General features: G+C 39.3%; 2 protein-coding genes across 8 annotated transcripts in view; one reads left to right on the forward strand and one right to left on the reverse strand.

The window, feature by feature from the left end:
- XPA (XPA, DNA damage recognition and repair factor) lies at nt 1-26,930 on the forward strand. Of its 4 annotated transcripts, XR_010323059.1 has the most exons (8): nt 7-200; nt 4,282-4,392; nt 5,862-5,967; nt 9,682-9,847; nt 10,751-10,868; nt 16,234-16,378; nt 22,041-22,450; nt 22,921-26,930. XR_010323059.1 is itself a non-coding variant. In XM_064291700.1 (7 exons), exons 1-7 carry the CDS (start codon nt 29-31, stop codon nt 22,066-22,068), a joined length of 846 nt encoding a protein of 281 aa, XP_064147770.1. In that variant the 5' UTR covers nt 7-28; the 3' UTR covers nt 22,069-26,930. The 4 variants fall into 4 exon arrangements, 3 of the variants coding, with proteins under 3 accessions (XP_064147773.1, XP_064147770.1, XP_064147772.1); XM_064291700.1 differs by having other exon boundaries at nt 22,041-26,930; XM_064291703.1 differs by lacking the exons at nt 16,234-16,378; nt 22,041-22,450; nt 22,921-26,930 and adding an exon at nt 13,320-13,450 and having other exon boundaries at nt 1-200.
- Nucleotides 13,161-27,798, reverse strand: part of NCBP1 (nuclear cap binding protein subunit 1) — a 53,702-nt gene continuing 39,064 nt past the window's right edge. For all 4 annotated transcript variants that reach the window (XM_003407845.4, XM_064291698.1, XM_023545110.2 and 1 more), the window contains 4 exons: nt 26,814-26,928; nt 23,281-23,409; nt 22,263-22,376; nt 13,161-21,030 (listed from right to left, as the gene is read on the reverse strand). In XM_003407845.4, the coding sequence (XP_003407893.1) occupies nt 20,917-21,030; nt 22,263-22,376; nt 23,281-23,409; nt 26,814-26,928 (472 nt within the window). In that variant the 3' untranslated portion in view covers nt 13,161-20,916. The remainder of the gene's footprint in view (nt 21,031-22,262; nt 22,377-23,280; nt 23,410-26,813; nt 26,929-27,798) is intronic.

Genomic DNA, 27,798 nt, shown 5'->3' on the forward strand with positions numbered 1-27,798 from the left:
CTGGAGCTGCGGTCGGAGGACGTCCGAGATGGCGTCCTCCGAGAGAGCTTCGCTGGAGACAGTGGCTTTAGAACAGCCGGCGGAGCTGCCTGCCTCCGTGCGGGCGGGCATCGAGCGGAAGCGGCAGCGGGCGCTGATGCTGCGCCAGGCCCGGCTGGCCGCCCGGCCCTACCCGGCGACGGCGGCAGCGGCTACTGGAGGTTTGGGCCCTGGCCGCGCATTCCCGTTCCCTGCCCGCACCTCCGTGGTCCCTCCCCGCACCTCCGTGGTCCCTCCCCCCATCTCCGTGGTCCCTGCCCGCACCTCCGTGGTCCCTGCCCGCACCTCCGTGGTCCCTGCCCGCACCTCCGTGGTCCCTGCCCGCACCTCCGTGGTCCCTCCCCGCACCTCCGTGGTCCCTCCCCGCACCTCCGTGGTCCCTGTCCGCACCTCCCTGGTCCCTGTCCGCACCTCCGTGGTCCCTCCCGGCACCTCCCTGATCCCTGCCAGCACCTCCCTGGTCCCTGTCCGCACCTCCCTGGTCCCCGTACAGACTCGCGCGGGTCGGGGCCGGGCTCCGGGTGTGGCGCTGAGCCCCGTCACATCTGCGCTCAGATCCTCCCGCAGTCGCGGGAATCCGCCCAGCTGGCCTTGTCGGAGCGACTTGGCCAAGACCACGGAGCCGTTCCCCGGGACAACCCAGGCCTCCTGGCCCCCGAGCCCGGGCTTCGCTCACTGCACGCCGCGTGCCCAGCTCGGTCTTTAGCTTGAGAATGCAGCCGCCGCCTGGAGGTGCCAGCCGGTGCCTGTCAGCGCCTCAGCTCTCCCAGACCTTCCCCTTCTGCTCTGTTCCTGCAGAGCTTCTTACAGCCCCAGCGGAGGTCCTTGTAGAAAGCCTTTAGATGTGTAACCATTTAAATAATAATCCTACACCTGCTCGCTCATTCACCCACTCACCAAAAAGCTATTGCGTGCCTAGGCTTAAGAGATGAGCAAGACTGCCACAGCCGCTACCTTTTTGGAACTAACCGAGTGGCACCTGTAGTGCCTCACATGTTTCAGAGGGCTTTTGAATGGTCTTATCTGATTCTCACAGCCAACCTGGAAAATAAATAGTGCAGACTTTGGTATCCGTGTTTTACAGATGTAGTTATTAAGGCCCAGAAAAGGAAAGGGATTTTCTCAGGTTCGGCAAGTGCACAGGATAATCAGGATTAGAACTCGTGGCTTCTGACACTGGGTTCAGAGTTTCCTTGCCCACCAGCTGCCTCTTTGATAATAAACTCATCTCTCATCCTCAGGAAGAAAGACTTATTCTTAGGGGAGTGGATCTCGTCTTCCCCCTTTCCCGGGACAGCCCTTGATTAATATAATCAGGTTTCTGGCTGCTGGCTTTGCCCTTGGTAGTGATTCACTCAAACTTTCCACAAAGTTTTAGAATCTGTTCCATCTTCTCCACCCCACCCCCCTTTTTAAATTTTTTTCCCTACATCCTGTTTTCCCTGATAAGCCTTCCAGTTTTTCCTGTCTCTGAATGCTAATCTAACACACACATATTTTTCTTTCCTACTTAAAGCCCTTCAAAGGTTTTCCATTGCCTCCATGATAAACCTGGAGCTCTTTTTTACATCACCTGGGTTCTCCATATTTCCACAGCCTTCTCTCTTTTCACCTCATACGTTCAACTCCGTCAATATTGCAGTTCCTCTTCACCCATCCAGCACATGGGACACTGTTTTTGCCCTTTGTACCTTACCCTTGCTGTACCTTGTGACTGGAAAGTTCACCTCATGTGATTTCTCCATCACTAGTCTGAGCTTTAGTGGTTAAGAGCTTGGCTGCTAACGAAAAGGTCAGCAGATCAAATCCAACACCCGCTCCTTAGAAACCCTGTGGGGCAGTTGTACTCTGTCCTCTAGGGTCGCTGAGATGGAATCGACTCAACGGCAATGGGTTTTAGTCTCAGCTTCTAGAAGGCAGCTCCTTGGTTTGCATCTTGTTTTTGTCTCTAGCCCTTAGCACAAGTGTGATACTCAGGCTTTGTTGACTGGATGAAAGGTAGGAATGCATCTGCTCTCCAGTCCCTTTTCTGTACATTCTCCTCCTTTCCTCACAAAGTGTTCCTGTTATTAAATAATAACACTTATATTTTATAATTTAAGCATTGTTTTCAAACTTGCCATTGAATTTGCTCTGTTGCTTTTTGCTATTGGTTCTGAGCAGAATTTCTCTCCCCCTTGACAGTGTAACAGGCAGAGAATCTGCCTTGTAACTAAAGCCGGCAAACCACCTTAGAGAAGTTCTCCAAGTTATTTTTAAAGTCTTGTACGTTATAAAGTGCTTTTTATATTCATTATCTATCTTGATTATAATACAGACCTTGAAAGTTAGGTATATCAAGAGGCATTTTCCCCGTTATCCATAAAGCCGCATGAACATTGACACATAGTACCTTGAAAGCGCTCCCCTCTCCAACATACTGGTGCCAGAGGTACTGTCTAAAGCCATGTGGATCCTCCCCAACTTTCAACAACATGCCAAGTGTAGAGAAAGTAAAGAACTCCCATGCCAGCTAGACCCAGATCACAAAGGAAACTAGAAAGTGATATAAGATTAGGCAGTGTTGGGTATCACCAGTAATGTAAGTCAAACCAATAAGGTCTTTGTCCCCCTTTGGGGGGCAGGAACAGGGAGGTATTCGGTCTACGTGTCTTGACTAAATACCCCTGTCCATTGAAACACCATAGTCCTAAAAAGTTTTTTTGCACTTCAGCAAACTCATACATTAAGGATTTTGACTTTTTGCTGTTACATATTTTGCAATATTGCCAGCTCAATTTGTTGTTTGCTGTTAATGATGAATCACTTCTCTTCACATTCCTCCCACCTTTAAACCCTCAAGGCAGCCCTTAAATAGAAATTTCCCCAATTTCGTTTATCCTGTTTGCTCCCTGTTCTGGTTAAGATAATCCTCTTAAAGTGATTTTAACAGTGCCTGGTACAAAGTTAACATTTAGCAAATATTAGTTATTATTAGTAGTAGCGTTATGGACTGTCAAAGATGTTGGTTTTATGTATATCTAAATTTTTTTTTAATATGTTACAGAGTTTTCGGTGGAAGTTTATATAGCATGTTAGGTTCTCATTTGACACATAATCCTAAATCTCGTATTGGACAGAAGTAAACACCTGGCCTGAGACTATTATCCTTACCAAAGCCTGCTTGAAGGTTGGCACTATACCAGCTTTTGGGAACTTGGGTTTTGGGAGTGTAAATGATAAAGGTAGTTTAGTTTACATTGCCTAAATTGTATCAACAGTGTGGTTTATGTGAAATGCCTGCTTAGACTTCTGGGAGTCTGAAATTTTGGTACATGCTAGGCAGAGGGTGCCTATGTGACCAGCCCCAACAAAAACCTTGGGTGCTGAGGCTCTAATGAGCTTTCCTGGTAGACAGTACTTCACAAGTGTTGTCACAATGTGATAATGGAGGAATTAAATGCATCCTAAGTCACTCCACTAGGAGAGGGCTCTTGGAAACTTGCCTGGTTTCCTCTGGACTTTGCCCCATGCACTTTTTCCCTCTGCTGATTTTGCTTTACATCTTTTTGCTGTAATCATAACCATGAGTATGACTGTTACAATCAGCTTGTTAACCCCCCACCCCAATAACTGTTGCAGTTTTAACTGGGATTACATTGACTCTTTGGGTAAATTTGGGGGAGAATTGATGTCTTTACAATATTGAGGCTTCCTATCTATGAACATGGTATATTTCCCCATTTATTTAGATCTTCTGTTGGTAGTGTTTTGTAGATATCAGTGTAGAAATTTTATACCTCTCCCTACCCCATTGCTGTTGAGTCAATTCTGACTTATAGCGACCCTATAGGACAGAATAGACATGCCCCGTAGGGTTTCCAAGGAGCGGCTTGTGAATTCAAACTGCAGACCTTTTGGTTAGCAGCCAAATGCTTAACCACTGTGCCACCAGGGCTGCATCTCTTCCTAGGTATTTGATATTTATTAATTCTAATTGTGAATTCCTGTGGATTTTCTACATATATAACTATATGTGAATAAAAGATGTTTTACTTCTTTCTTTCTAAACTTTACGTTTTTTTTTTCCCCCCTTGCATTATTGTACTACCTGGGACCTTCATTATAATGTTGAATAGAAGTGATGATAGTGGACATCTTTGTCCTGTTTGATATATAATAAATTTAAAGAAAGTCTGTTTATGTTCAAGGGAACATATGGGTTTACCTGTTTGACTTGTTGACTGTTTTTTCTTTTTGTAGGTGTGGTGAATGTAAAAGCAAACCCGAAGGTAATTGACACAGGAGGAGGCTTCATTTTAGAAGAGGAAGAAGAAGAGGAACATAAAATTGGAAAAGTTGTTCATCTACCAGGTACAGTGTATTCTTCAGAAAATAGGTTATCTAGAATTGGCTACTTTGTGTAATATGCATAATTCTTTGAAGATTGATGTTAAATTGCACTGCGCTTATTTTACTCAGTGAGCAGATTAACTTCATAAAAGTGATAAGTTTTGCAGTTTTGCTAGTAGATTAAAAATCAAAGAAACACCTGTACCTATGGAAATGATCAATAGTTTACTTTGTGTTTGTGTTTCTGATTGTGTACTAAGGGTTGAAACTCACTGTTGTTCTAAAATAGGTAAGGATAGCTAATATATTGACTGATAGAATAAATACTCAGAATATCTTGGTGGACTGAAATGAGGGGCCAGAACCTCATTTAGGTAAGTTCTTGTACTTATGTTGGGAGGTTAAAAAACTGTTGACGTAAGTATAAGATACTGTAACCTAAGGTCAATGTTTCAGTAAAAGTTATAATCAGGATGAGGATATCTTCAGTCTTTGAAAACATAAAAGAACTAGAAGCTTTATTTGATCATAAGTTTGACAGCCAGTGGTGTAATATGACAGTTTAAAAGAATCTATTCTAGTCTTTAGATGAAGCAACTGATGTGTACTCATTAAGGTAGGTAAGATTCTCTGTATGTCTGAACTATTTTATTCAGAAGGTTAGACTTGAAAGATTAGTTTGGATGCCATACTTTAAGAGGGATATTGACAAATGTTTAGTGTCAAAAGTGGGTGGCCAAAATGGAAGCCTGAAATTGACATATTAGGAACAATTGTCAAAACCGGTTAGGTTTAACTGGGATAAGGCTTCCAGCTGCCTGCAGATGCAACAAGTCCTCCTTTATGGAAGAGGGATTATACTTAGTGTGATTTGCTTTGGAGAGCAGAACTTGGAACAATGGGTGAGAATTACAGTGGGGGAAATTTTGGCCCCATGTAGCCCTCTAACTTACATACATTTAGCATTTTGCACTTAGATGCTGGCATGTGTATCATGTGAGCCTCACAGTGACTCCAAAATGGAGAAACTTCTTAACCATGCGAAGTGCTGCCACAAGGTAGCAAAGCACTGGAGGAGCTCAGAGAGTGAAAGACCACCTGACAGGGATACTATAGAGAAGAATTCCTACATCAGGAAGGAAGGTGTTGAATTCAGTCATCTTTAAGGGTCCCTGTGATTATGTATATGAAGACTCAGTTTAACTATTCTGTAGAATCCTGAATCTATCCTAGGCTATAATGCCTGTACTCTCATTTAACAGGTCATTCAAGAAATATTTATTGAGAACCTTATTCCTTAGATTAGTTCATTTTTTCATTTAAAAACTTTTTTTTAGATATATATGATTATTTAATAAGTTTTTTATTTTGTCTTCTACTTAAATGTATTTGTGTTGGGCATAAAATACATAAGAGAATAAAGTAGAAGAAAATGTATTGTTCTATTTACGGAAAAAGGAAACTTAAAGAATTAATCTTCCCTTTTTTAGGACCTGTTATGGAATTTGATTATACAATATGTGAAGAATGTGGGAAAGAATTTATGGATTCTTATCTCATGAACCACTTTGATTTAGCAACTTGTGATAACTGCAGGTACTTAACTTTGTTTCAGACAGTGTTCTTCATTGCTTATGTTTAATGCTTACATATAGGTTTAGGGCAAAACAGTCGATCCTTTTGGCTTTAATGTTTCCTTAGTTATGATTTTGATTTTGGGAGTTGACTAAAATTTCTCTGGTTTCCATTTTGAGAACGAAATACAGGAATTCTCTAGCCTGTGCTTGTCAAACTTATGATATGTCCTATATAGGAAGGATGCCAATGGCCTTGCCATAGAAATTTCCTTTTCCTTTCAGCTGGCCTGTGGGGTTTTACCATCTCTCAGTAGCAAGTTTCCAGCCCTTCTCTTCACCCAGACTCTAAGAATCCCTGTTTCTTACTTATCCCAGTGTATGTTGACACCTTGGTCAGAGAACTGGGGCCATTAGTGAGAGGAGGGGAGAAAAACCTTTTCAACCACTCTAGTGGTCCTTTCAGCCTACCTCTTTCCACTCAACTTTTCCCCCACTGGATAGGCAGGGAGAGAATAGATGAGGAGAAATCACATTCTTCTGTCATTTTTTTTTTTTTTTTTTTTACCTTTTTTCTTCTTCTTCTGGCGTTTATTCTTTTACTTTATCACCCCAGGAATACTTCTCACTCCACATAATTCTCTTATCCCTATTGTTTACCTCAGCCAAGTCCTGCGTTGGTGTCCTTCCCAATTTTAAGTCCTGTGGTTTTGTGATAGAATCCTTTGCTGCAACCACTGATTTCTCCCCTCCCTGACCTACACATGCACTTCCTTCAGTATTCACCATTTCATAAAGACCTCCTTCATTTCTCTACTATCCCATCTTTAATTCCAAATCCGTTTGACTCTATTCTCAAACCATATCCTGAATCAGTCTACTTCTCATTCTGTCTTACTACTACCTTAGTCTTGGCGGCCATCAGCTTTTGCCTGGGCCACTGCTTTAGTGTTCTAACTGGTCTCTGGCCCCTTGCTTTTGCACCCCTTGAGTCTTTTCTCCATATGGCAGCCAGACAATCTTTTAAAAATATAAACCAGACCATGCCACTCTTCTGCTCAAACCTCTTTAATGATTTCTGTCCATGCAGAATAAAATTTTTAATCTCTGCCATTGCTACGAGGCCCTTGCCTACTTCTGACTTCAGCTCCCTCTACTCCTCCTCACTTTAAGCATTCTAGTTACACCACCTACTTGCTGTGAGCTTCAGCTGCAAAGCACGCCTGCCCTAGAGCCTTTGCACTTGCTGTTCCTTGTGCTGTGACTGTACTCTAGCTATCCAGAATGCTTATTGCCTTCTCAAGGGCTCTGCTCAAATAGCACGTCATCATGGCCTTTTCTGATCACCCAGCCTATCTGGAAATTCCTGTCCCTTTACCATGGCTTACAGTTCTTTATAGCACTTTTACTTGTCATTTTTTGTTAATTGTCTTTTCCCAACTAGAATGTAAGCTTCATGGGAACAGGGCTTTGTATTCTCTGCTCTGTTCCCAGTGTCTCAAACCTGGCACATCGATGGGAAACAGCTGAATGAGAAGAACTATGTAATTACTGTGTCTACATTTTTATCTTGGCTTTGAAAAAGCTTAGATCCAACTGGAAACTCATGTTAGGTGGTTGGAGCTTGCATGTTTATATTCCTCATTTCTTGCCCATTTTGACTTTATGCTTTTATATTTTCTTTCTTATTGAGTCTTTGCGCTTACTTGTGTTTACTCTCATAAGTCATTTCAAATCATTTGTGGCATATGAGGAACTTGAAATAAGTACAAAAAAAAAATTCTTAAGATTACCTACAGACTAGGAAAACGTTTTTAGCTGTGACATTTCCGAACAGCGCCTGATCTCTAAAATCTACATGATACCGCAAAAACTCAACTACAAAAAAAGACAAATAACTCAATTAAAAAATGAGCAAAAGATATGAATAGACACTTCACTAAAGAAGACATTGAGGTAGCTAACAAATACGTGAGGAAGTGCTCATAATCATTAGCCATTAGAGAAATGCAAATCAAAACTACAATGAGATTTCGTCTTACTCCAACAAGGCTGGCATTAATCCAAAAAACACAAAACAATAAATGTCGGAGAGGCTGTGGGGAGATTGGAACACTTCTACCCTGCTGGTGGGAATGTCAAATGGTACAACCACTTTGGAAACCCATTTGGTGCTTCCTTAAAAAGCTAGAAGTAGAACTACCATACGATCCAGCAATCCCACTTCTTGGAATATATCCTAGAGAAATAAGAGCTTTTACACTAACAGATGTATGCACACCCATGTTCACTGCAGCAATATTTACAAAATCAAAAAGATGGAAGCAACCAAGGTGTCTATCAACAGATGAATGGATAAATAAATTATGGTATGTTCACACAATGGAATACTACGCATTGATAAAGAACAGTAATGAATCTGTGAAACATTTCATAACATGGCGGAATCTAGAAGACATTATGCTAAGTGAAATTAATCAGTTGCAAAAGGACAAATATTGTATAAGACCACTATTATAAGAACTCAAGAAATAGTTTAAACAAAGAAGAAAATATTCTTTGATGGTTATGAGAGGGGGAGGGAGGGAGGGTGGGACAGGGTTATTCACTAATTAGTAGATAAGAATTACTTTAGGCGATGGGCAAGACAGTACACAATACGGGGGAGGTCAGCACAACTGGACTACACCAAAAGCAAAGAAGTTTTCTGAATAAACTGAATGCTTCAGAGGCCAGTGTAGCAGGGCCAGGGGTCTGGGGACCATGGTTTCAGGGGACATCTAAGTCAATTGGCATAATAAAATCTATTAAGAAAATATTCTGCATCCCACTTTGGAGAGGTGGCGTCTGGGGTCTTAAATGCTAGCAAGCGGCCATCTAAGATGCATCAATTGGTCTCAACCCACCTGGATCAAAGGAGAATGAAGAACACCAAGGATACAAGGTAATTTTGAGCCCAAGAGACTACATCAGCCTGAGACCAGAAGAGCTAGATGGTGCCCGACTACAGCCGATGACTGCCCTGACAGGGAACACAACAGAGAACCCCTGAGGGAGCAGGACAGCAGTGGGTTGCAGACCCCAGATTGTCGTAAAAAAGACCAGACTTAATGGTCTGAGACTAGAAGGACCCCGGTGGTTACGGCCCCCAGACCTGGCCCCCGAGACATTCTGTTGGCCCAGGATGGGAATCATTCCCAAAGCCAACTCTTCAGACAGGGATCGGACTGGACAGTGGGTTGGAGAAGGATGCTGGTGAGGAGTGAGCTTCTTGGATCAGGTGGACACTTGAGACTATGTTGGCATCTCCTGCCTGGAGGGGAGATGAGAGGGTAGAGGGGGTTAGAAGCTGGCGAAATGGACACGAAAAGAGACTGGAGGGAGGGAGCGGGCTGTCTTATTAGGGGGAGAGCAATTGGGAATATGTAGCAAGGTGTATATAAGTTTTTGTGTGAGAGACTGGCTTGATTTGTAAACTTTCATTTAAAAAAAAAATTTTTTTTTTTCATTTAAAGCACAATAAAAATTAAAAAAATTCTTAAACTGTTAGATGATATGGGTCTGCTGCCAATGTAACAGCTTTTCAGAATAAGTAAAAGATAAAGTATTTTTTCTTTTAGAATTTTTATGCTGCTAATTTGACCTCAAGAGCTGCAGGAAAAAGTATATTTCCCTTTTGGTGAAAACTTAGTTTAGTAAAAAATGAATTTATATAATGGACTTAATCTGTTTTCAGAGATGCTGATGATAAACACAAGCTTATAACCAAAACAGAAGCAAAACAAGAATATCTTCTGAAAGAGTGTGATCTAGAAAAGAGAGAACCAGCTCTTAAATTTATTGTGAAGAAGAACCCTCACCATTCACAGTGGGGCGATATGAAACTCTACTTAAAATTACAGGTCTCTCATTAGTTGTATTCATTTCAAACTCTGGATCAGGTGAAGTTTTAACAATGAACTAATTATAATTCAGTTTTGCTTACAGAAAGTTAAAAAGATCTTTTTCCTTTGTATATGAGTCACAGTCGTATAATGATATTTAACAACATAATATTTTATTTTACTTTTTAGTATGGCACTTTGGAATAAATATAATGCTGTTGGGTGATGTTAGGTGTGCAATTCAGAAAGTAAAAAAGTTTGGAATAAACATCAGACCCTCTTCCCCAGGGTGGGGGGTGGGGGGGGGTAGGGGGGGATCATTAAAAAAAAAAAAAAAAGAAAAATTTCAGGAATTCACAAATAACCTAAGATTTAATTCCACCTGGGAAACACCCATCTGGAACCCTATCCATGTAACTCTAGTATATCTCAGAGCACTCAACTGCTATGCCACTTCTGTGAATGGTTATAAAAGTGTGCCAAGCTGTTTATCTGCCTAGTGCCTTGGGCTGCAGGAGTGCCCAGGCTAGTTACCTTGAGTCACAGCCTCCTGTATCTACCCCAGTGAATGGTACAAATATAATAATACCCTTTCTGTGCCATTATATTGAAAAGATTGGGAGGACCTGCTTTAGAGCACAGTTTGAATTGTATGTACTAGAAGATCCCATATCTTCAAATAAAACAAATAATAGATTCAGAGGGAGAACAACTTCTCTATTTACAATCTAATTCCGTATATATTTACTGAGATTTTCTTAGATGTAGACAGACATGTTATTAGAATTGCTTATCATTAATATGTAAAATCTTTTGAATTTCAGATATTTATAAATTTATACTTGAGTTAGATAATTATAACCTTGTAGTATTTTTCAACCTTGAATCACAACCAAATTAAATATGGATTCTGTGTTATAGATTGTGAAGAGGTCTCTAGAGGTTTGGGGTAGTCAGGAAGCATTAGAAGCAGCAAAGGAAGTTCGACAGGAAAATCGGGAAAAAATGAAACAGAAGAAGTTTGATAAAAAAGTAAAAGGTAAGTGGCTGCATTTTATATCATGACATACTGCTTTACCACTTTGTAAAAAACCTTCAGCTAAGTTCTTCCTGTGTGAAGAAGATATATAGGGATTTGATTTTGCAGATTGGGGGAAAAAAAGGTCAAGTTTGCCCTTAGTAGGTTGGTGTTGGAGGCACAGTCCAACTCTCACAGTATTGCATTTCTGAAAAGCATGTAAGCTGTCATCTTAAAGTGAGACATGCTTTTATATAGTAACAGCTTTAGGGTCGGGATGGTATTCCTGGTCAAGGATTTGGCACTGATGACATCTTAAAATGACCAACAGTGTTGTAAAAAGCAAAGATACTCCTCAGCAAACCGCTCTGATTGTTTAAATTGAAAAAATCTGAGTCATCTGACTTTTCAGCTAGGAGGGACCTTCTGACATTAGCTAGTTGAATCACTCTTATTTTACATGTGAATAAAAGACTTAGGAAGGTAGACTGTTAAATAGTGAAGAGTTGAGACTGGAACCAGACTTTGTTGACTGTAAGTCTGTATTTCTACATTCATCTCTCCATCCATGCATCTGTCTACCCATCAACTGTCCATTCCTTTGCCCATCTGTCTGTCCATTCCTTTGCCCATCTGTCTACCCATTCTGTTGTCCGTGCATCACCCATCTATCCATATATGCATGTCTGTCAGTTCTATGCCACCATCCAGCCATTCATCCAGTATTTACCAAGTGTCAGCTCTTTGCCAGGTACTGTATATATGGAGCCGTGGTGGTGCAGTGGTTAAGAGCTTGGCTGCTAACCAAAAGGTTGGCAGTTCTAATCCACCAGCTGCTCCTTGGAAACACTATGGGGCAGTTCTACTGTCTTTTAGAGTTGCTGTGAGTCAGAATTGACTTGATGGCAATGGGTTTGGTGGTTTTTTTTGTGCTAATGTAATACTGTCAGTTTGTCAGGGGAGAAAGACAAACTTAAAATCCTAACAGTGTGATAAGTGCTAAGATACTGATGAACTTAGGGTGCTATAGAAGCACAAAGGGCACTGTGTGCTCTATCATGAATCCCTAAAGAGTCTTAAAAAGGAGGCATAAATGTTCTTCATATATTAATTATATAGAGTCCCAGTGTGGCGTAAATTACAGACACGTGTGTGTGTATAAAACTTAAATTGATCCCCCTTTTTTTAGTATAAAAATGCAGGGCAGAAAAGGTGAAAACTACTACCCAGAGACAATTCTTACTAACATTTTAATGTCTGTTCTTCCAATTCTTTTCTATGGATAGATCCTTCTTAATATTTTTATAAAAACAGAAGTACTGTTGGACATTTATCAAGTTTATCAAGACAAGCCCATGATAGACATCGTCATATACATCTTTGTATACATTATAGCTAACTTATCAATTCCTGAATCAGAGGGTATGCACTTTTAGGCTTTGTATAGAAGTTTCCTATAGCAAATTATTATATAAGAACATTTCATTGAAGAATCTTTTCAAACTTAGCCACTGCTGTCACAGTATTCAAAGACATTAGCAAGGACCAACTGAGAGGATTTGAAAAGACTTTTCCTGAATTCTGCCCCTTTGTTTAATCTTTTCAATATTCTCCCGTAGCCCTTCCTCTCTTCCAACATCACAGAGAGCCTTGACGGTTAAAGAAAGTAACAAAAAGACATCTTAAGGGGTGTGAACGAGGAGGGCATATTTGTAGACTAATTATGTACTAGCCTAGGGTTTTTACTAACCTCAGCTACCTGGATCGCCTTAACTTTTCCCTCCCTGCTGCCTCCTTAAATCACTTTCCTATGGTATTTTGGTACAGACAACAATTGTGGATAAAGGAATAAAGGATTTGCAATTTATATTTACAAAGTCACAAATATTTAAAAAAAAAAAAGACTAATTTTTCTGGCTTTTGTAGTCTGGATCAAAATAGCTAATGGTGACTCACTAATTTGACTAAAGAATAAAAGATTGACATCGGTTTAATTTCATTTTGCTTTTTACTATAAAGATTCCCTTAAGATAGCATATTTATTAAATAATAGTATGAACAGAACATTTTTTAGATTTGCACAATTCTCAGGGTTTTTAAAAAAGAATTACAAATTCAGATATAACTGGCTGTTTTTCTCACTGTATTAAATTGCTATTATTAATCACTGTAAACTACTATGAATTTTCCTCATCCTTGAAGTTTGAATTTGCCCTGAAGTTTTTTGAGTAAGACCTTTTTAGGACTGGTTCATTTCATTTCTTGTTTGGATGAAGCATGTCTTTTAAGTGGTACATTTTCCAGGTCCCTACATATCTTTTTTTTTTTTTACATATCTAAGAATGTTTTTCTGTTGCTTTTGCATATGAAATCCTTTTGTAATGTTTACCCCACTGTCTTCTGGTGTTTCATGTGCAGAGGTCAATGCGATGCTTTCTTTAATTATGGCTTCTTCTTGTTGATTTAATTTAGAGGTTGGTGGATATGTTCCTGTCCTCCTGGCTAGGCCACAAAGGGCTGAGAGTGAAGTAGACACTGTAGAGATTAGAAACAAGGAGTTTACTCTGCAGCTTCCTAAGAAGGCTCAGAACAGAGAGGAATAAAGGCAAATCTAAAAGTTTTTTAGTTGAAAAGGAATTGGAACCTGATTCCTCTTGGTCTTCTGATTTTGATCCACAAAGAAGCTGACACAAAGCTTACCTCTTTATGGAAAGGTAAGAGATTACATTTACCTGCTTTTAGATTATGATATTCTACTTTAGCAATCTGAGAATTTATCTTAAGAAAAAAAGTATAAATAGTATTAGGTATATGTTAAGTAGACAAGGTGCAAGAGAAAAAACGTTCTTGTCAGTGATTTCAAGCTATTAAAGAACTATTAGATCCAGGAAGGCAAAAACAGTAATGATAGCATCATTACTGCTCAGTTTAACTGAATTTCAAAAAATACAGTATTCTTTGGCCTTGACATTGGATGTGAACTTTCAGTTGGTGCAGATACATTTTGGGTCTGCAACCCTCCTTCCTACAAACAAGGTAGTGATAAGGCCTTTCTTTAAAGTTATGCTCTTGCCAGCATTTTTAAATGGGCCTCCTAGGGTAATACTTCCCACCCTCCTATCAGGTCTTTAAAGTGTCTAGCCTCCCTCCAACAGTTCCTAATAAAGTTTACCTCATAAGCAGCATCGGGCCTGCTTCTTTTGTAAAATTAAGGTGTTTAAGTAAAGTTGGTGGTATAAAATTGTTTTCATTGAAATAAGGGCCTAGGGAAAAACTTTGGGTAAAAAGTGTAAGCAGATATCAGTAGCAAAACTACATATAATTAACCTTGAGTTCACCCTGATACATTCTTCTAATTTAAAACTGCAGGGTTCTTTATTTATAACTCCTGTCTCTGACAGTGAGAAACCTGCTCTCATTATCCTTAATATAGTATTTGATCATTGCAATGTAAACCTTAATGTCCAGTTATTGCTAGAAAGCTAAGACTTTCGCTTTAAGTAAATGAGTCAGAGGTGACTTGATGGCAATGGGTTTATTCTTTTAGTGTTAAGAAAATAATTTTTCTTACCTCTCTTCTTAAGTGCACTTAATATATTAGGCAGAGAGGTTAGCCTGTCAGTGACTGGGCTACACTCAAATTTTGAAGAATTTTCTCAGCGGGGCAGTAAAGTGGCCAGGATACCTTTCTTCAGAACAAGGCTGAAAATCAAGTAGGTATTGGAAATCAAACAGGAAGCATCTTCCTACAATTTATCTGAATCCATGAGTCATCCAAGCAGTCTGGGCAGCATATGTCTTCATTTATCTTTTATTTAGAAAATGTTCCAGGGTAAAGTAAAATAATAAAGGGACATAGAACATCCCAGATGTCTCAAAAAATCAGAGATCTTCAGTATACAAGAGGAGATTGACAGGAATAAAGGTTAGAATTTGGACGAACATGATCCCCGCCCCCGCCCCGCCCAGGTTGGGAACTTACCTAGAGGTGTATACATTGAAGCTTAAAAATAATAAATTTAAAAGAAAGTGCTTTTCAAACTGGAGGTATAAAAAAGGTAGTACTGCTTAGTGGTTAAGCACATAGACTACGCCTCTGCCATCAACTAACTGCTTGACCTTGGGCAGTTTATATAACTTCTTATCTATATAACTAGGGTGACAGTCATATTCATCTCCCAGGGCTGTGAGGATTTGAGTTTATGTATATAGGGCTTAGAACAGTGCCCAATACATAGCTGTGTTTATCCTCACAACCTAAGAAAGGTGTAAATACAAAGATTCAAGTAATATTTCGATATTGACATAGATTTTAAGTCTGAAGTGGGTTAAGGAAAATCTGTGATTTCTTGGTATACATTGATTTTTATGGTTCAGAGATTATAGATGATAGCTCTCATACTCTCACTGAGGTGGTCTGGTGCCTCAGCCAAAGAGTGCTGGGCTGGATGGGTTACTGGTCAGGATGCAAACATAAACCGTTAGGTTGCTTTTTTTTCATTAAACTAGAAACTGAGAAGTTACCTGTTTGTTCATTTTCAACTAACACTAAGCATTTGGTTTCTTGGTAATAATGTAATAACAACTTTGAAAATGTGACTTAGTTGCTTTTTAAAGCATACACATAGCTCTATTTCAAGATGACATTTTAACATGATGTAGTAGAGAAAGCTCCAAGGATTGGAGTAAGATGACCTAGGTTCACATTCTATCTTTGTCAGTTTTCCCACCTGCAAAATAAAGTGAAATAAAACAAAACTCTGTTGTTCTTTCCAGCTCTTAATATTCTGATTCTTTTATTTAGGTTATGCTTTCTAATAATTTTTAGCAACTCTCTTAAGATGGTGCCGTCATTTTATAGGATAAAGAACTTAAGAGACTTAAGGTCAAGTGCGTGAGCAGTTTTTCTGAGATGAGACATCAGCATAGTGGCAGAGTTCTTGGCATTAATTTTTTTCTTTTTTTGGAAGCAAAGCTTGACAGGCCTTTTAGATAAAAGTAGCTCCCAGTTTATACACAAAGAATTTAAAAATGTTTTTCTTAAGTCATTTCAGCTCACTCTCCTTTCCTGCTGCGACATCCAGTTTTCTACAGTCAGCTGCCCAAACACACGGTATCCTGTTAACTCATCTCCCCTTACGTCTGTTGGTTCTCTTGTTGCCATCTCTTTAACCCCATTCTGAGTCTCCCATTTCACACTACTTTAACAATAACTTGAATGATTTCACAGGCTACACCAGAGAGGTAAAAAAGTAAGCTTGCCAAGTTTTTACATAATCAATTTTGATTATTATCTATTTATAGATGTAGCGGAAAGCCTGATGGATTTATTTTGGGGTTCAGCTGAACACCACCAATGAAAAACTGACTTTTATTTTTATCTTAGAATTGCGGCGAGCAATAAGAAGCAGTGTGTGGAAAAGGGAAACAGCTGCACATCAGCATGAGTATGGACCAGAAGAAAATGTAGAAGATGACATGTACCGAAAGACTTGTACTGTGTGTGGCCATGAACTGACTTATGAGAAAATGTAATTTTTAGTTCAGTGATCTGTTTTACAGTATTTTGTATTTAAATAAAGGAAATTTAGATTCGCCTTAAACCCGTAGCCATCGAGTGGATTCCGACTCACAGCGACCCTAAAGGACAGAATGGAACCGCCCCATAGGGTTTCCAAGGAGTGCCTGGTGGATTCCAACTGCTGACCTTTTGGTTAGCAGCCGTAGCTCTTTCTTACTACACAAGGGTTTTCCAAAGATTGACCCTAGGGAGTATGAATTCAAAGTAATTTTAAATTCTATTCAAAATTCACCGAAATGTAGAAGTCTCTGTAGATGAAATACTGTATAGATACTGCTTCATTAAAAGTATGTACAATATGGCCTAAGAACAAGTGTCAGTTAAGGTTCAAAGGGCCCAGCTGTGGGCAGAGTATTGGATCTGTGATTGTTGTTTCCATAATGGGTGAGGAGCTGAGTGGTAGAGTATGTTCAAAAGCGGCAGGTTAGAGCTATGGATTGAAGGAATAAGAGACTAATGCAGACTCTAGACTGCTAGGGTAGGAGGAAGATAAATAAAGGCAAATGCTGGCTGAACTGGACTCATCCCAAGAAACAAACAGGAATGGTAGTATACCTCTGCACTTTAGAGGATGGGTCAGGCCTTCTAGGGTATTTCTGTTTTCCAATGCTGTGGAGGGTGTAGGGAACTATTGCTGGGAGAAGTCATGACAAATAGCTGGAACACAAAATGAATTGTGGGAGTCTGGCCATGTTCTCAGACATTAGTGTCTAGGCAGCCCTTTTCAAATGCTAGATTAAAAATGGATAAACAGCCATTTTCAAGGTTGACTATCTGATTGTTGACCAAATCAGGTACTGATAAGTTTATCATAACCACCACTACCACTTCCTACGTGCCAGGCAAGCACTATGCTAAGTGCCTCATGGGTATTCTCATGCAATCCTGAAAGGGAGACAACTTGCTTTTGTGCTTATTTGGCACTTCTGAGGGAAGGAGGAAACCCTGGTGGCAAAGTGGTAAAGTGCTACTATGGCTGCTAACCAAAGGGTCAGCAGTTTGAATCTGCCAGGTGCTCCTTAGAAACTCTATGGGGCAGCTATACTCTGTCCTATAGGGTCACTATGAGTTGGAATCAACTTGATGGCACTGGGTTTATTTTTTTTTTTTTTGAGGGAAGGAAGTGACATCATCTCACATCACTCCAGGCATTTGGATCAAGTTCAGCTGATCACATTCCCCCGTATCTTGTAAAAAGGATTACAGAATAGTTACAGCTAGTAAATAATAGGATTTGATCCCATGTGCTTGACTATAGGAACTATGCATTTTTTTTTTTTGACAAAAATTCAGTTAAGATAAAACTGGGTATTTTCAGGTTGTTCTTTAATATAACTCTTTATCCTACAGCTACAAATATAGGTAGGGCACGTATACATTTTTATCTTTCAACCAGCTGCTAGCGATTATTCTTGGAGAAAGGCAAAAGTCAAAATAAGTCAAACCATAACAGTCAGGCTTGAGACTATAATTACCCTACGTAAGTATTCAATGCAGAAATGTTTTATATATTTCTCAAGTGTTGATTCTGAACAGGGACAGAATATTCCCTGGGACAAAAAAGCTTCCATCTTGATGAAAGAGTAACAATTAGGGGTTTGGGCTGCAATGAGGAAGGGATGAGCTCTTGAACCAGATGGTCTAGGTTCAAACTCCACTTAATGGCTGCCGACCTTGGGCAAGTTCTCTAGGGGCCTGTGGGCAGGACTACTGTGATGAATAAATATGGTGCGTTTATAGCACCTGGCACTAATAGCCACCAGTTAATGAGCACATATTAACATCAAGACCAGTATATTTAGTTTCGTCTAGTTGAGGTATGTTTGTATTCACGTTTTACCGTCATGAGTTTTAGACAATCCTGGTATCCAGATATCACTGACAGCTCAATCTGTTTTACCCATGTTAGCAAGGTCTTTCCTTGTCTTTCATTTTCGGATGTAATTATACAAACCAATGCTAAATTATTTCCAGGAAAACAAAACACGTTATCTTCATTTGAATCGCTGCACGACTAATTCCTGGAGGGGAGATTTGGAATCAAGGAAAACAGTGTATGCTCACTTTATCAAAAGCATATTAAAAGGCATCAATACACTTAACAGAATATTGATTTATTGCAAGGTGACGTGTAGTGACGTGCCATCCTTTTGTCTGTGTGAGTTCATTACTGGGGAAAGTGAATGTTTACTCTTGTACTTTTATTTCTTCCAAATTCAATCCCTATTTCAGCTTTTCCATAGATATAGGTTCAGACTGGGACAGGGCAGGTCACATCAGTAGAACAGTTGTTAGAAGTAACCATTACACATGAAGAGAGGATTCAAGAAAAAAGGAAATGAAAACCTACAAACCCCTCTAGAATCTGGATCAAGTACAACTAGCCAAACTTTGCAATACATTATGCAAGGATTACAAAGCAGGTCAGGCTCAAATAAAAAGCTGCAACGACTTAAATGATTATCCTTTGATTCCTTGAGGACAGGAGCCATTTCTAAGTAACTATATAGTTTGTGCTGTGCTCACACAATGGGAAGGAGGAACATGTAAACAAAAGAACATTAGCCAAGAACCTGAGTTTTTACCCCTTTCTGCTAGTATCCTACCATGCAACCATGATCTTGTGAATAATTATTTCTTGTCTTAGACAGTATGGTTTTAAAAATCTTAGGAATTTCCATCTATTGAGTGGACTATATTCTGTAGCCAAGTGAATGTATGGTACACCAAAAACACCATATACGGAGAATGCTCAATGCATCATAAGCTTATTATACATTGAGTAAAAGGAGATACCTATGTTGGAAGCACACAAAAACACTACCAGTAGTTGTGGGATTATTGGTAAAGTTTCTCTAAAGCTTCATGAAAGAAGTAAAAAAAATTCTAGAAATCTGGAATGTCAGATTGCCAATTTGGAATGTGAGACTTATTTTACAAAACAGTCTCAAAACCATGTAGGAATTAGTAGTTACTTGGACCAGATTTCCTAGAAACAAAATTCAGACCCTTATCTAATTCCAAGTATAGCTTTAGCCAGTCTGGCTACCTCTATATGACCTTCAGAGGCTAGGAGAAATGACTGGATGCTCTAGGCAGGGCTTGGAACAGGTTCATTCTGGTTCAAACCCCTGCTGGGAATTTGCCTTTCTAACAAGTTCCCAGGCAATGCTAATGCTGCTGGTTAGGGAGTAGGGCAGTGGTTCTCAAAATTTAGTATCTCTAAGAATCACCTGGGGATCTTGTTAAAATGTAGATTGGTTCAGGATACAGCTAACAGACGTCTGTCTGACTTGAGGACAACTAGTACTTACTCTTTTCTGTGATGTAAATCTGCCCTCACTACAAATCCGACAAATCCTTCCTCACGATCAGCTTAACTTCCTGCACGTGCAGCTTCTAAATCGCTGAAACAGCCTGAGTCTTGTAGTAAATGCTAAGTAAGAACTGTATGCACCTGTTCCAGCTTACTAAAAATGCGACTTCAGACACAGGAACTGGTCTCATTCATAATACGAGGACTGCCGACATCTGGGGCGGGAACGCGAATTTTCAGCAGGGGTTTGAACCGGAAAAAACTGATTCCAAGCTCTGGCTGTGTACCAAAAACCCCATAGGGTTTCCAAGGCTTTAAACTTTATGGAAACACACTGCCACATCTTTCTCCGTCGAAGTGGCTGGTGGGTTCAAACTGCCCACCTTTTGGTTAGCAGCTGACCACATGAACTACTGTGCCACTAGGGCTGCAGCTCTAAGACAGTGGTTCCTAAACTTGTCTGCCCATTGGAATCACCTGGGGGACGTTAGGAACTACTGTGTCGCACTTGCAGAGAGAGTGGTTTAATTTGTAAAATCGTTTCTAGAAGATTCCCAAGTAATTCTAATATTCAGACAAATTTGGGAACGACTGCTCTTAAGTAGTAACAGTTTTATATACTAACAAAGTGTCATAAGATACTACTAAAAATATTTTGAAGAGAAAATTTCAAGTGAAGATAAATATATCTTCAGTAAGAAATTACCAATTTTAAAGCAGACTGATGATAAATCATGAAATACTAAAGTTTAAAAAACATAGTTTTATTCAGCCATGTTAGGTTATCCAGGAGCTGTGAAAAGCTACGCTACTTGGTAATAAATGCACCAGTTCTATATACTACTTTGGAAGCTTGACCTTTAGTGTTTCACATACCTCAAATTAGTTATCTATTTTTTTAATGCCTTAAGAAAATACCAAATTAGAAAAGCTGTATCTGTCGCACATAAGACGTCCCATGGTCAGCGTCACATTACTGTCATTAGGAAATCGTTTGCTTTGTACGGGCAATTAAAGATAACCAACTTCATGTTCCTCACTGTCCTCCTCCCCCTTTGTTTCATTTAATAAGTGAAGGATACTACAAGAAAGCAAGCATTCAAACCATCAAAAATAAGACAAATTATTTTAAGATATTTAAAAAAATCTTGACAAGAAGGAAAACATGACACTTAGGCCTGCAGGGCACAGAACTGCTGGAACACAGCCAGGATGTGAGGGTCTAATTCAGCGGTGAAGAGAAGGTTCTCCAGGGTCACCATGTACTGCTGGATTATTAGGTGATGCTGTGGACACAGGAAAGGCTGTTCAGTCACGAGAAAGAGCACATCAGCAATCCTGCAGAACACTTCCCTCAGCAGGAGAAAAAAAAAAAAGATTCATGCTGAAAGGAATAACAGGCCCTTGAAAAGCTTCAACATGAAGAAAATGTAGAGAATGAGAAAAAAAGGTGTTCAAAAGCTTTTTTTAAAAATCCAGTTCTGACCCAGTTTCTATGTAAATACAGTTCATGACGCAAGGCGGTAGTACCAGGCGCTATTACTACTTCTCTTACAGACTAGGTTCAGCTGCTTCTGCCCCCAACCAATTGGGACATAGTATGTATGATTTCTGCAAAGCAGCCCTGACGGCAAAAAGTGATTAAGGAAAATTAAAAAAAAAAAAAAGACAACAAAGTGGTAATGTTATAACTAGGAATAGAATAACTGCTATGGTTAAGGTTAAAACCAGGGTCTGTGAAACATGAATGTTTTTGAACCACCCCCTTCCCCCTTTTTTTGTTACAACCTTAGAGTACCACTTCGCAAAAGAAAAACAGGAACTTTCCAAAACCTTGTTTTGTTTTTTAAATAAATAGCTCATCTGTCTTACTGAAAATCTGTGACACCTTGTTGAGCCTAAATGTGAAAAAAAAGTGTCAAAAATTCTCTCTTCTGTATGCTCCTATTTAGACTGGTGAGAATTCCTATTTAGAGCTTAAAGAATCAGTCTAACTCTTCTTTTTTAATGATTCTGCTTTAATCACTTTTCTGGAACAAATGATTTTCTGGGGGTAGTGTTTGAAGATAAGAAAGAGTTAGTCCCACTCTCATAAATATCTTTAACTTATCTAGCAAAGGATACGACTTGTATTTTGTTTTTGCATAAAGACTTCAGGGAACTTACTGTGGTTCTGTAGGCAATGTTTACCATCTAAACATTAGATGTTAAGGATCTTTATAAATGCAATTAGTATGCCCTTAACATACTTTTTTTTTTTTTTTTAACATACTTTTCTTTACATTTTATATTACAGATTCTCCAGCGTAGAAAATGGCAGTTAGGAATCTCAGTGGTATAGAACCAAATTAAGTCTAAACATTCTGATGAGCAACAGTAGGGACGGACAAAAGGGCATGAACTAAAAGGGACTACAGGTACACAGAGTCCTGACAAATTTGACAATGATGTTCTTAATGGAAAATCCTTGTGGCTGAAAAGAGCAGTGTTTATTATCTAATCAAAGGTTCCCACAAACCTGTAAGAAGATCTGCTGGAGCCTCTCTATACAGTTCTTATACCATGGTGTTAATACATTGGTCCCATCAGTTTCACATCGTACCAAGTGCTCAGTCAAGATCATGATAAAACGCTAGAAGGGGAAACGAAGAAGCATTAGAGGGAGAATTTCTCAGAAGCAATTATATTTATGACAAAGACCTCAAGGTATTGTTTGCTTCACCCTGTTTTTTTGTGATGTCTATTCCTAACTCCTAATTCATTAAATGTTGTCAATCTAGAAAGGCAGGTTGGTGATAATATGAGTTGGTATATACTTTCTGGCAATATATAGACACTAGTGTCTAAACTGGAAACCCTGGTGGCATAGTGGTTAAGTGCTATGGCTGTTAACCAAAAGGTCGGCAGTTCGAATCCACCAGGCACTCCTTGGAAACCCTATGGGACAATTCTACTCTGTCCTATAGGGTCACTATGAGTCGGAACTGACTTGATGGAAATGGGTTTTTTTTTTTTTTTTTTAATTTTATTGTGGTTTAAGGGAAAGTTTACAAATCAAGTCAGTCTCTCATACAAAAATTTATATATACCTTGCTAAGTACTCCTAGTTGCCTTTTTTTTTTTAAATGTCTAAATTATTTACCCTAATAATTATATTTCTTGCCATTTATTCCAAGTAAATAATAACAAATGTGAACAGGAATCTCTGCACAAAGATGTGCATCAGAAAGGAAAACAATCAGCTAAATGCTCAACAATGGGAACTAAACATGAGACAAATGCATCCAAAAAATATTTTTTTAAAGCACGGGGAAATGTTTATGCAAGAATGACAAGTAACAACACAGAACTGCAATGTATACATGGTTACTGCTAAGGAGTGAACTTTCAGGTGACTTAAATTTCCTTTGTATTTTTTTTTATTTTAAAACTCTTCTATAAATGGACATGTATTACTTTTATTTTTAAAAATAACATTTTTTAAACTAAAGAAAGATACTGTTTCCTTTTACATATAATGTCCCAGGCCAGGATACCTGAAATATGACAAGGAAGAGGTTCTTTTGTTCACTCTGAGCTGACTCCACTTTTTCCTGTAGCCTTTCTATTTGCTCCTCAAGAGCCCCATCTTTCCTGTCACTGCTTCTGTCATCATCATCACTTCGCTACAGGACACAAAGGAACAAAAGGAAAACATTATTGAGAAGTACAACGTATTAAATCCTATTAAAAATGGAAATTATTTTATGTCTGGTTAATACTATTTAGACTTTGTCAAAGATCTGTTGTGGTTCCAGATACACAGTCTTCTCACTCAGAAGTTTTATTTATCTCGGCCCAGAATATTGGAGTCCCTAGATGGTCCAAGTGGCTAAGCACTCGACTAATAGCTGAAAAGATTGTTCTGAACCCACCCTGAGGTACCTCAGAAGACGGGCCTGGTGATCTGCTTCTGCAAGGGTTTTCAGCCTTGAAAACCCTATGGAACAGTTCTTCTCTGACACGTGGGGTCGCTATGAGTCGGAATCGACTCGACAGCAACTAGCAACAACAACAGAGTATTTACCTAGGCCAGGGAAATCTAGTTGTACCTATCTTGGGTGACAGTGGTGGGAAAGTATGCCATAAAGCAGTAGTGAGCTACCTTTTTTGCAAGACAGGCCTTTTAGGAAGAAAAAGAGTGTCACATTTTTCCTCTATTCAAAATGAAAACAAGGAACAACAACAAAAAAATGAAAACAGCTTTGAGCCCCATGAAAAACTGTGTATTCTTTAAAAAAAAAAAAAAAAGATTTTATTTGTCTTATCAAGAACGGAAACCCTGGTGGCATAGTGGTTAAGTGCTACGGCTGCTAACCAAAAGGTTGGTAGTTTGAATCTACCAGGCACTCCTTGGGAACTCTATTGGGCAGTTCTACTCTGTCCTATAGGGTCGCTACGAGTCGGAATCAACTTGACGGCAACGGGTTTGGTTTTTGGTTGTTAAGAACATAGGAAGTAAAACATACACCAATTCAACACTTTCTACATGTTCCATTTAGGGACACTGATTACATTCTCTTGAGTTGTGTAACCATTCTCACCCTCCTTTTCTGAGTTATTCCTTCTACATTAACATAAAGTCATTGCCCCCTAAAGTGCCTATCTAATCTTTAGAGTTGCTTGTCACTTTGATCCCATATAGATAGATCTTAAAAGAGCATAATGCTCAAAGCAAACGTTCTTTATTAATTAAGCTAAACTATTGTTTGGTTTTAAGAAGACCTTAGGGGATACTTCTGGTTTAAGATTTAAAGATTATCTCAGGGCAACAGGTTCAAGGATTTATCCAGCCCCCATGGCTCCAGGAAGTCTGGAGTCTATGAAAAATTTAAATTCTGTTCTGTATTTCCCCCCTTTTAATCAGGATACTTCTATGATATCTTTGATCAGAATGTTCAGTAATGGTAGCAGGGCACCATCCAGTTCTTCTGGTCTCAAGGCAAAGGAGACAGTTGTTCACGGAGGCAGTTAGCCATACATTTCATATCTTCACCCTATTTCTGACTCTCCTTCTTCCTCTGGAAAAACTATTCTTTTAACTCTGCCATTCTTTATTCAACAAAGTAAATGACCCAAGAAAAAACTGACAGTGCTTTTCATCGCTATTTGACCATATGAGCAGTAACAACAGGGAGGCAGTTTGCGAAAAGAATGGGCCACATGGCAAACCCGGGTAGGCCCTCATGTCGCTCATGAATCACTTGCTGCTCTTCCTCATCACAATTCAGAAATGGCTACGAATGGCCGGTAACAATTCAGGACACTCTGCTGGCAGTTATGAGCTCACTATACTTCTGCAAAGCTTTACAGCTCCCTCCCCGCCAGCCCTGAGGAGTGCACAGCATTAGCTTAGGCTTAAAAAAAAGGAGTGGGGGGACAGAAAAAACAAGATATATATTAATCTTCACAAATGAGAAAGGGAAATCTCTTCATTTTATAGATAAAAGGACTAGGATGAGACAGGTCAGACAACGTTCCCTGCGTCACACAGCCAGAAACGGGCAGAGCCAGAACGCAGGCATGTTGTATAGCAAGGTCCTTTTGGTAAGAACAGGGGCATCACTGAACCTAGAAAGCCTAGCAATCCCTCCAGGCAATACTCTACTGCTAAGACCCCATCTCTGCTAGACTACTCCAGTCCATAAGAGAAGTTATAAAAAACCTCACCCCTCCCCACCATTTTCATAGAACTTGCTTTTATATTTAGCATGGCACCTGTTATGGGGTCCACCTTATGTTCTAGGCAACTCAGTACGTGTTTGTCTTCTCCCAGCACCATACTGGGGTATGACTGAGAGCAGCACTGAGCAAGACAGCTTTCTGTGATGATGGAAATGCTATATACATCTGTATTGTCCATTATAGCAGCTACTAGCCACATGTGGCTATTGAGCCCCCGAAATGTGACTCGTGACTTGTATTTAATTTTAATTAAATTTAGTCACACGTGGCTAGTGACTTCTGTACTGGACTTGGTACTTAGGGAATAGTATGGCATGAGGTAAAGTCTTTGGGATTTGACAGACCTGGGTCAGATCCTAGGTCTGTCATTTACTAGCTATGTAACCTTTAACAAGTTACGTAGTTAACTGCTCTGAGTCTCAGTTTATACATCTATAAAACGGGAATACTATTTACCTCGCAGTGTTTTAGGTTTATGAGTGTGTATGTTTACATACTTAAATATACACTACATACATACACACACATTTAAGTGTATGATCTGTACTGAGCCCGGCACTTGAACTTGGTACAGTTCATCAAAATCATTAAACTTGTTTATTGTGTAAATTAACACTGGAAAATACTGTCACAAAGAATACTGGTACCATTATGCTAAATCACACTATACAGTCAGCTCGCTGCTTCCTCAAAAAAATGGCTAAAATACTAAACCTCTCATTCATATAGAGTCCTGGTGGCATAGTGGTTAAGAGCTATGGCTGCTAACCAAAAGGTCGGCAGTTCGAATCCACCAACTGCTCCTTGAAACCCTGTGGGCAGTTCTACTCTATCCTACAGGGCCGTTATGAGTCGGAATTGACTTGAAGGCAATGGGTTTAGTCTGGTTTTCTCATTAATATAAGAAATATTTTGTAAACCTGGAAAGACTGCCCCACAATGCTTCACAGTACTTAGGAAGTAGTAAGTATTTACATTCTCTCCCACTTCCCCTCTTGTACCAGAAACTCTTAGAGAAATACAAGTGTCCTCTTTCCTTCTTCTACCCTGTTAGTAGGGCAAACATGAAGCTGAGCTAGAGGGTGTGAACTATGGAGAAATTGTTTCCACCTTCCTTAACAGGTTCACCATGCAGAATAACAGCACACAGCAACGGACCACCTATCGATCCTCTTCCACTTCTACACACAGCTCTGCATAATTCAAAAACCAAAAACCAAACCCATCGTGCCGTGTGTCAAACTAACTAGGGCTCAGGAAAAACAAATCACCATCAAGGTAACAGACGCTAACTATTCTCAAGAGTTTCTGGTATACCTTCTTTAAAAGTGAAAACAAGGCTTACCCGTTTGTGTTGCCTTGCAAGTTTTTCTTTAGCTTCTTCTAGCTCTTTCTGGATCTTCAGAACATGTTTGCTCATCTTACGAATTGTGGAGTGCAAGATTTCCCAAACAAACAATCTTAAAGTAATACGGCAACTGGTTACTGTATGTTAAAGTTTGCTATGCTTACAGATAATAAATCCTCTGAACTTTTATAACCTACTCATTCTTAAGTTCTAAAATAGCCTTCCACCCTTTGGGCAAAATTAGTATATTTTTACAGCTATACTTATGATTTGCTTTGTTAATTGTGCAAGCAACTCTCCCTACCCATTAGAGTCATGTGAGCTCTTTGAGGGCATTACTGTGTCCTTTTAGTTTCTGTCATTGTTTGTATCTGCTACTATATATACACTGACGGTCCATGTACATATTTACAGAAATAGCAAACACTAACATTAGGAATAAAAATACATTTTCTCTCTTTTAAATTTAAACACTGTCTGAATTTTCCCAAAATAGCAACCACTAACCTGAGGCTCATTTCACTTGCTTTATACAATTTAACTAGCACACACTCAGCCAATTCTCTTGGATCATCTAAGAAAGGCATTAGCTGATAGCTATCAACTGACGTGCATTAAGAATGAAATAAATATTTATGTCACCTATCTTATTAGCCAAACTGCTCAAGTACCAGGATCACCTTGTATGTGCTTTGTTTGCTGCATGAATGTTTTATTTTTTTAAAGTAGTTTCTTAGTTACTTTTATATCGACGAGCTAAGTCTCCTAACTCCAGGATGCGTATAACACTTCCTTCTAAAAATTTTGACACCAATGAGATAATTTTAAACAAAAAATAAGACAAAATGTTTAAAAATCTCAAAGTTTAGAATGCTAGCAGACAGAATAAAAGAGTTGAGCACTTTAACTCTGGACAGAGTGGTCAGGGAAGGCTTTACAAAGTTGGAGATACGTGAGCTAGGTGTTAAAGAATGGACAGATA

The sequence above is a fragment of the Loxodonta africana genome, chromosome 9, assembly GCF_030014295.1.
Source record: "Loxodonta africana isolate mLoxAfr1 chromosome 9, mLoxAfr1.hap2, whole genome shotgun sequence".
NCBI lineage: Eukaryota > Metazoa > Chordata > Mammalia > Proboscidea > Elephantidae > Loxodonta > Loxodonta africana.

Coding starts and splice junctions, on each gene's coding strand:
- XPA (XM_064291700.1), top strand. CDS start 29: ATGGCGTCCTCCGAGAGAGCTTCGCTGGAGACAGTGGCTTTAGAACAG. Junction 4,393..5,861: donor AAAAGTTGTTCATCTACCAG/GTACAGTGTATT, acceptor TCCCTTTTTTAG/GACCTGTTATGGAATTTGAT. Junction 5,968..9,681: donor GCAACTTGTGATAACTGCAG/GTACTTAACTTT, acceptor ATCTGTTTTCAG/AGATGCTGATGATAAACACA.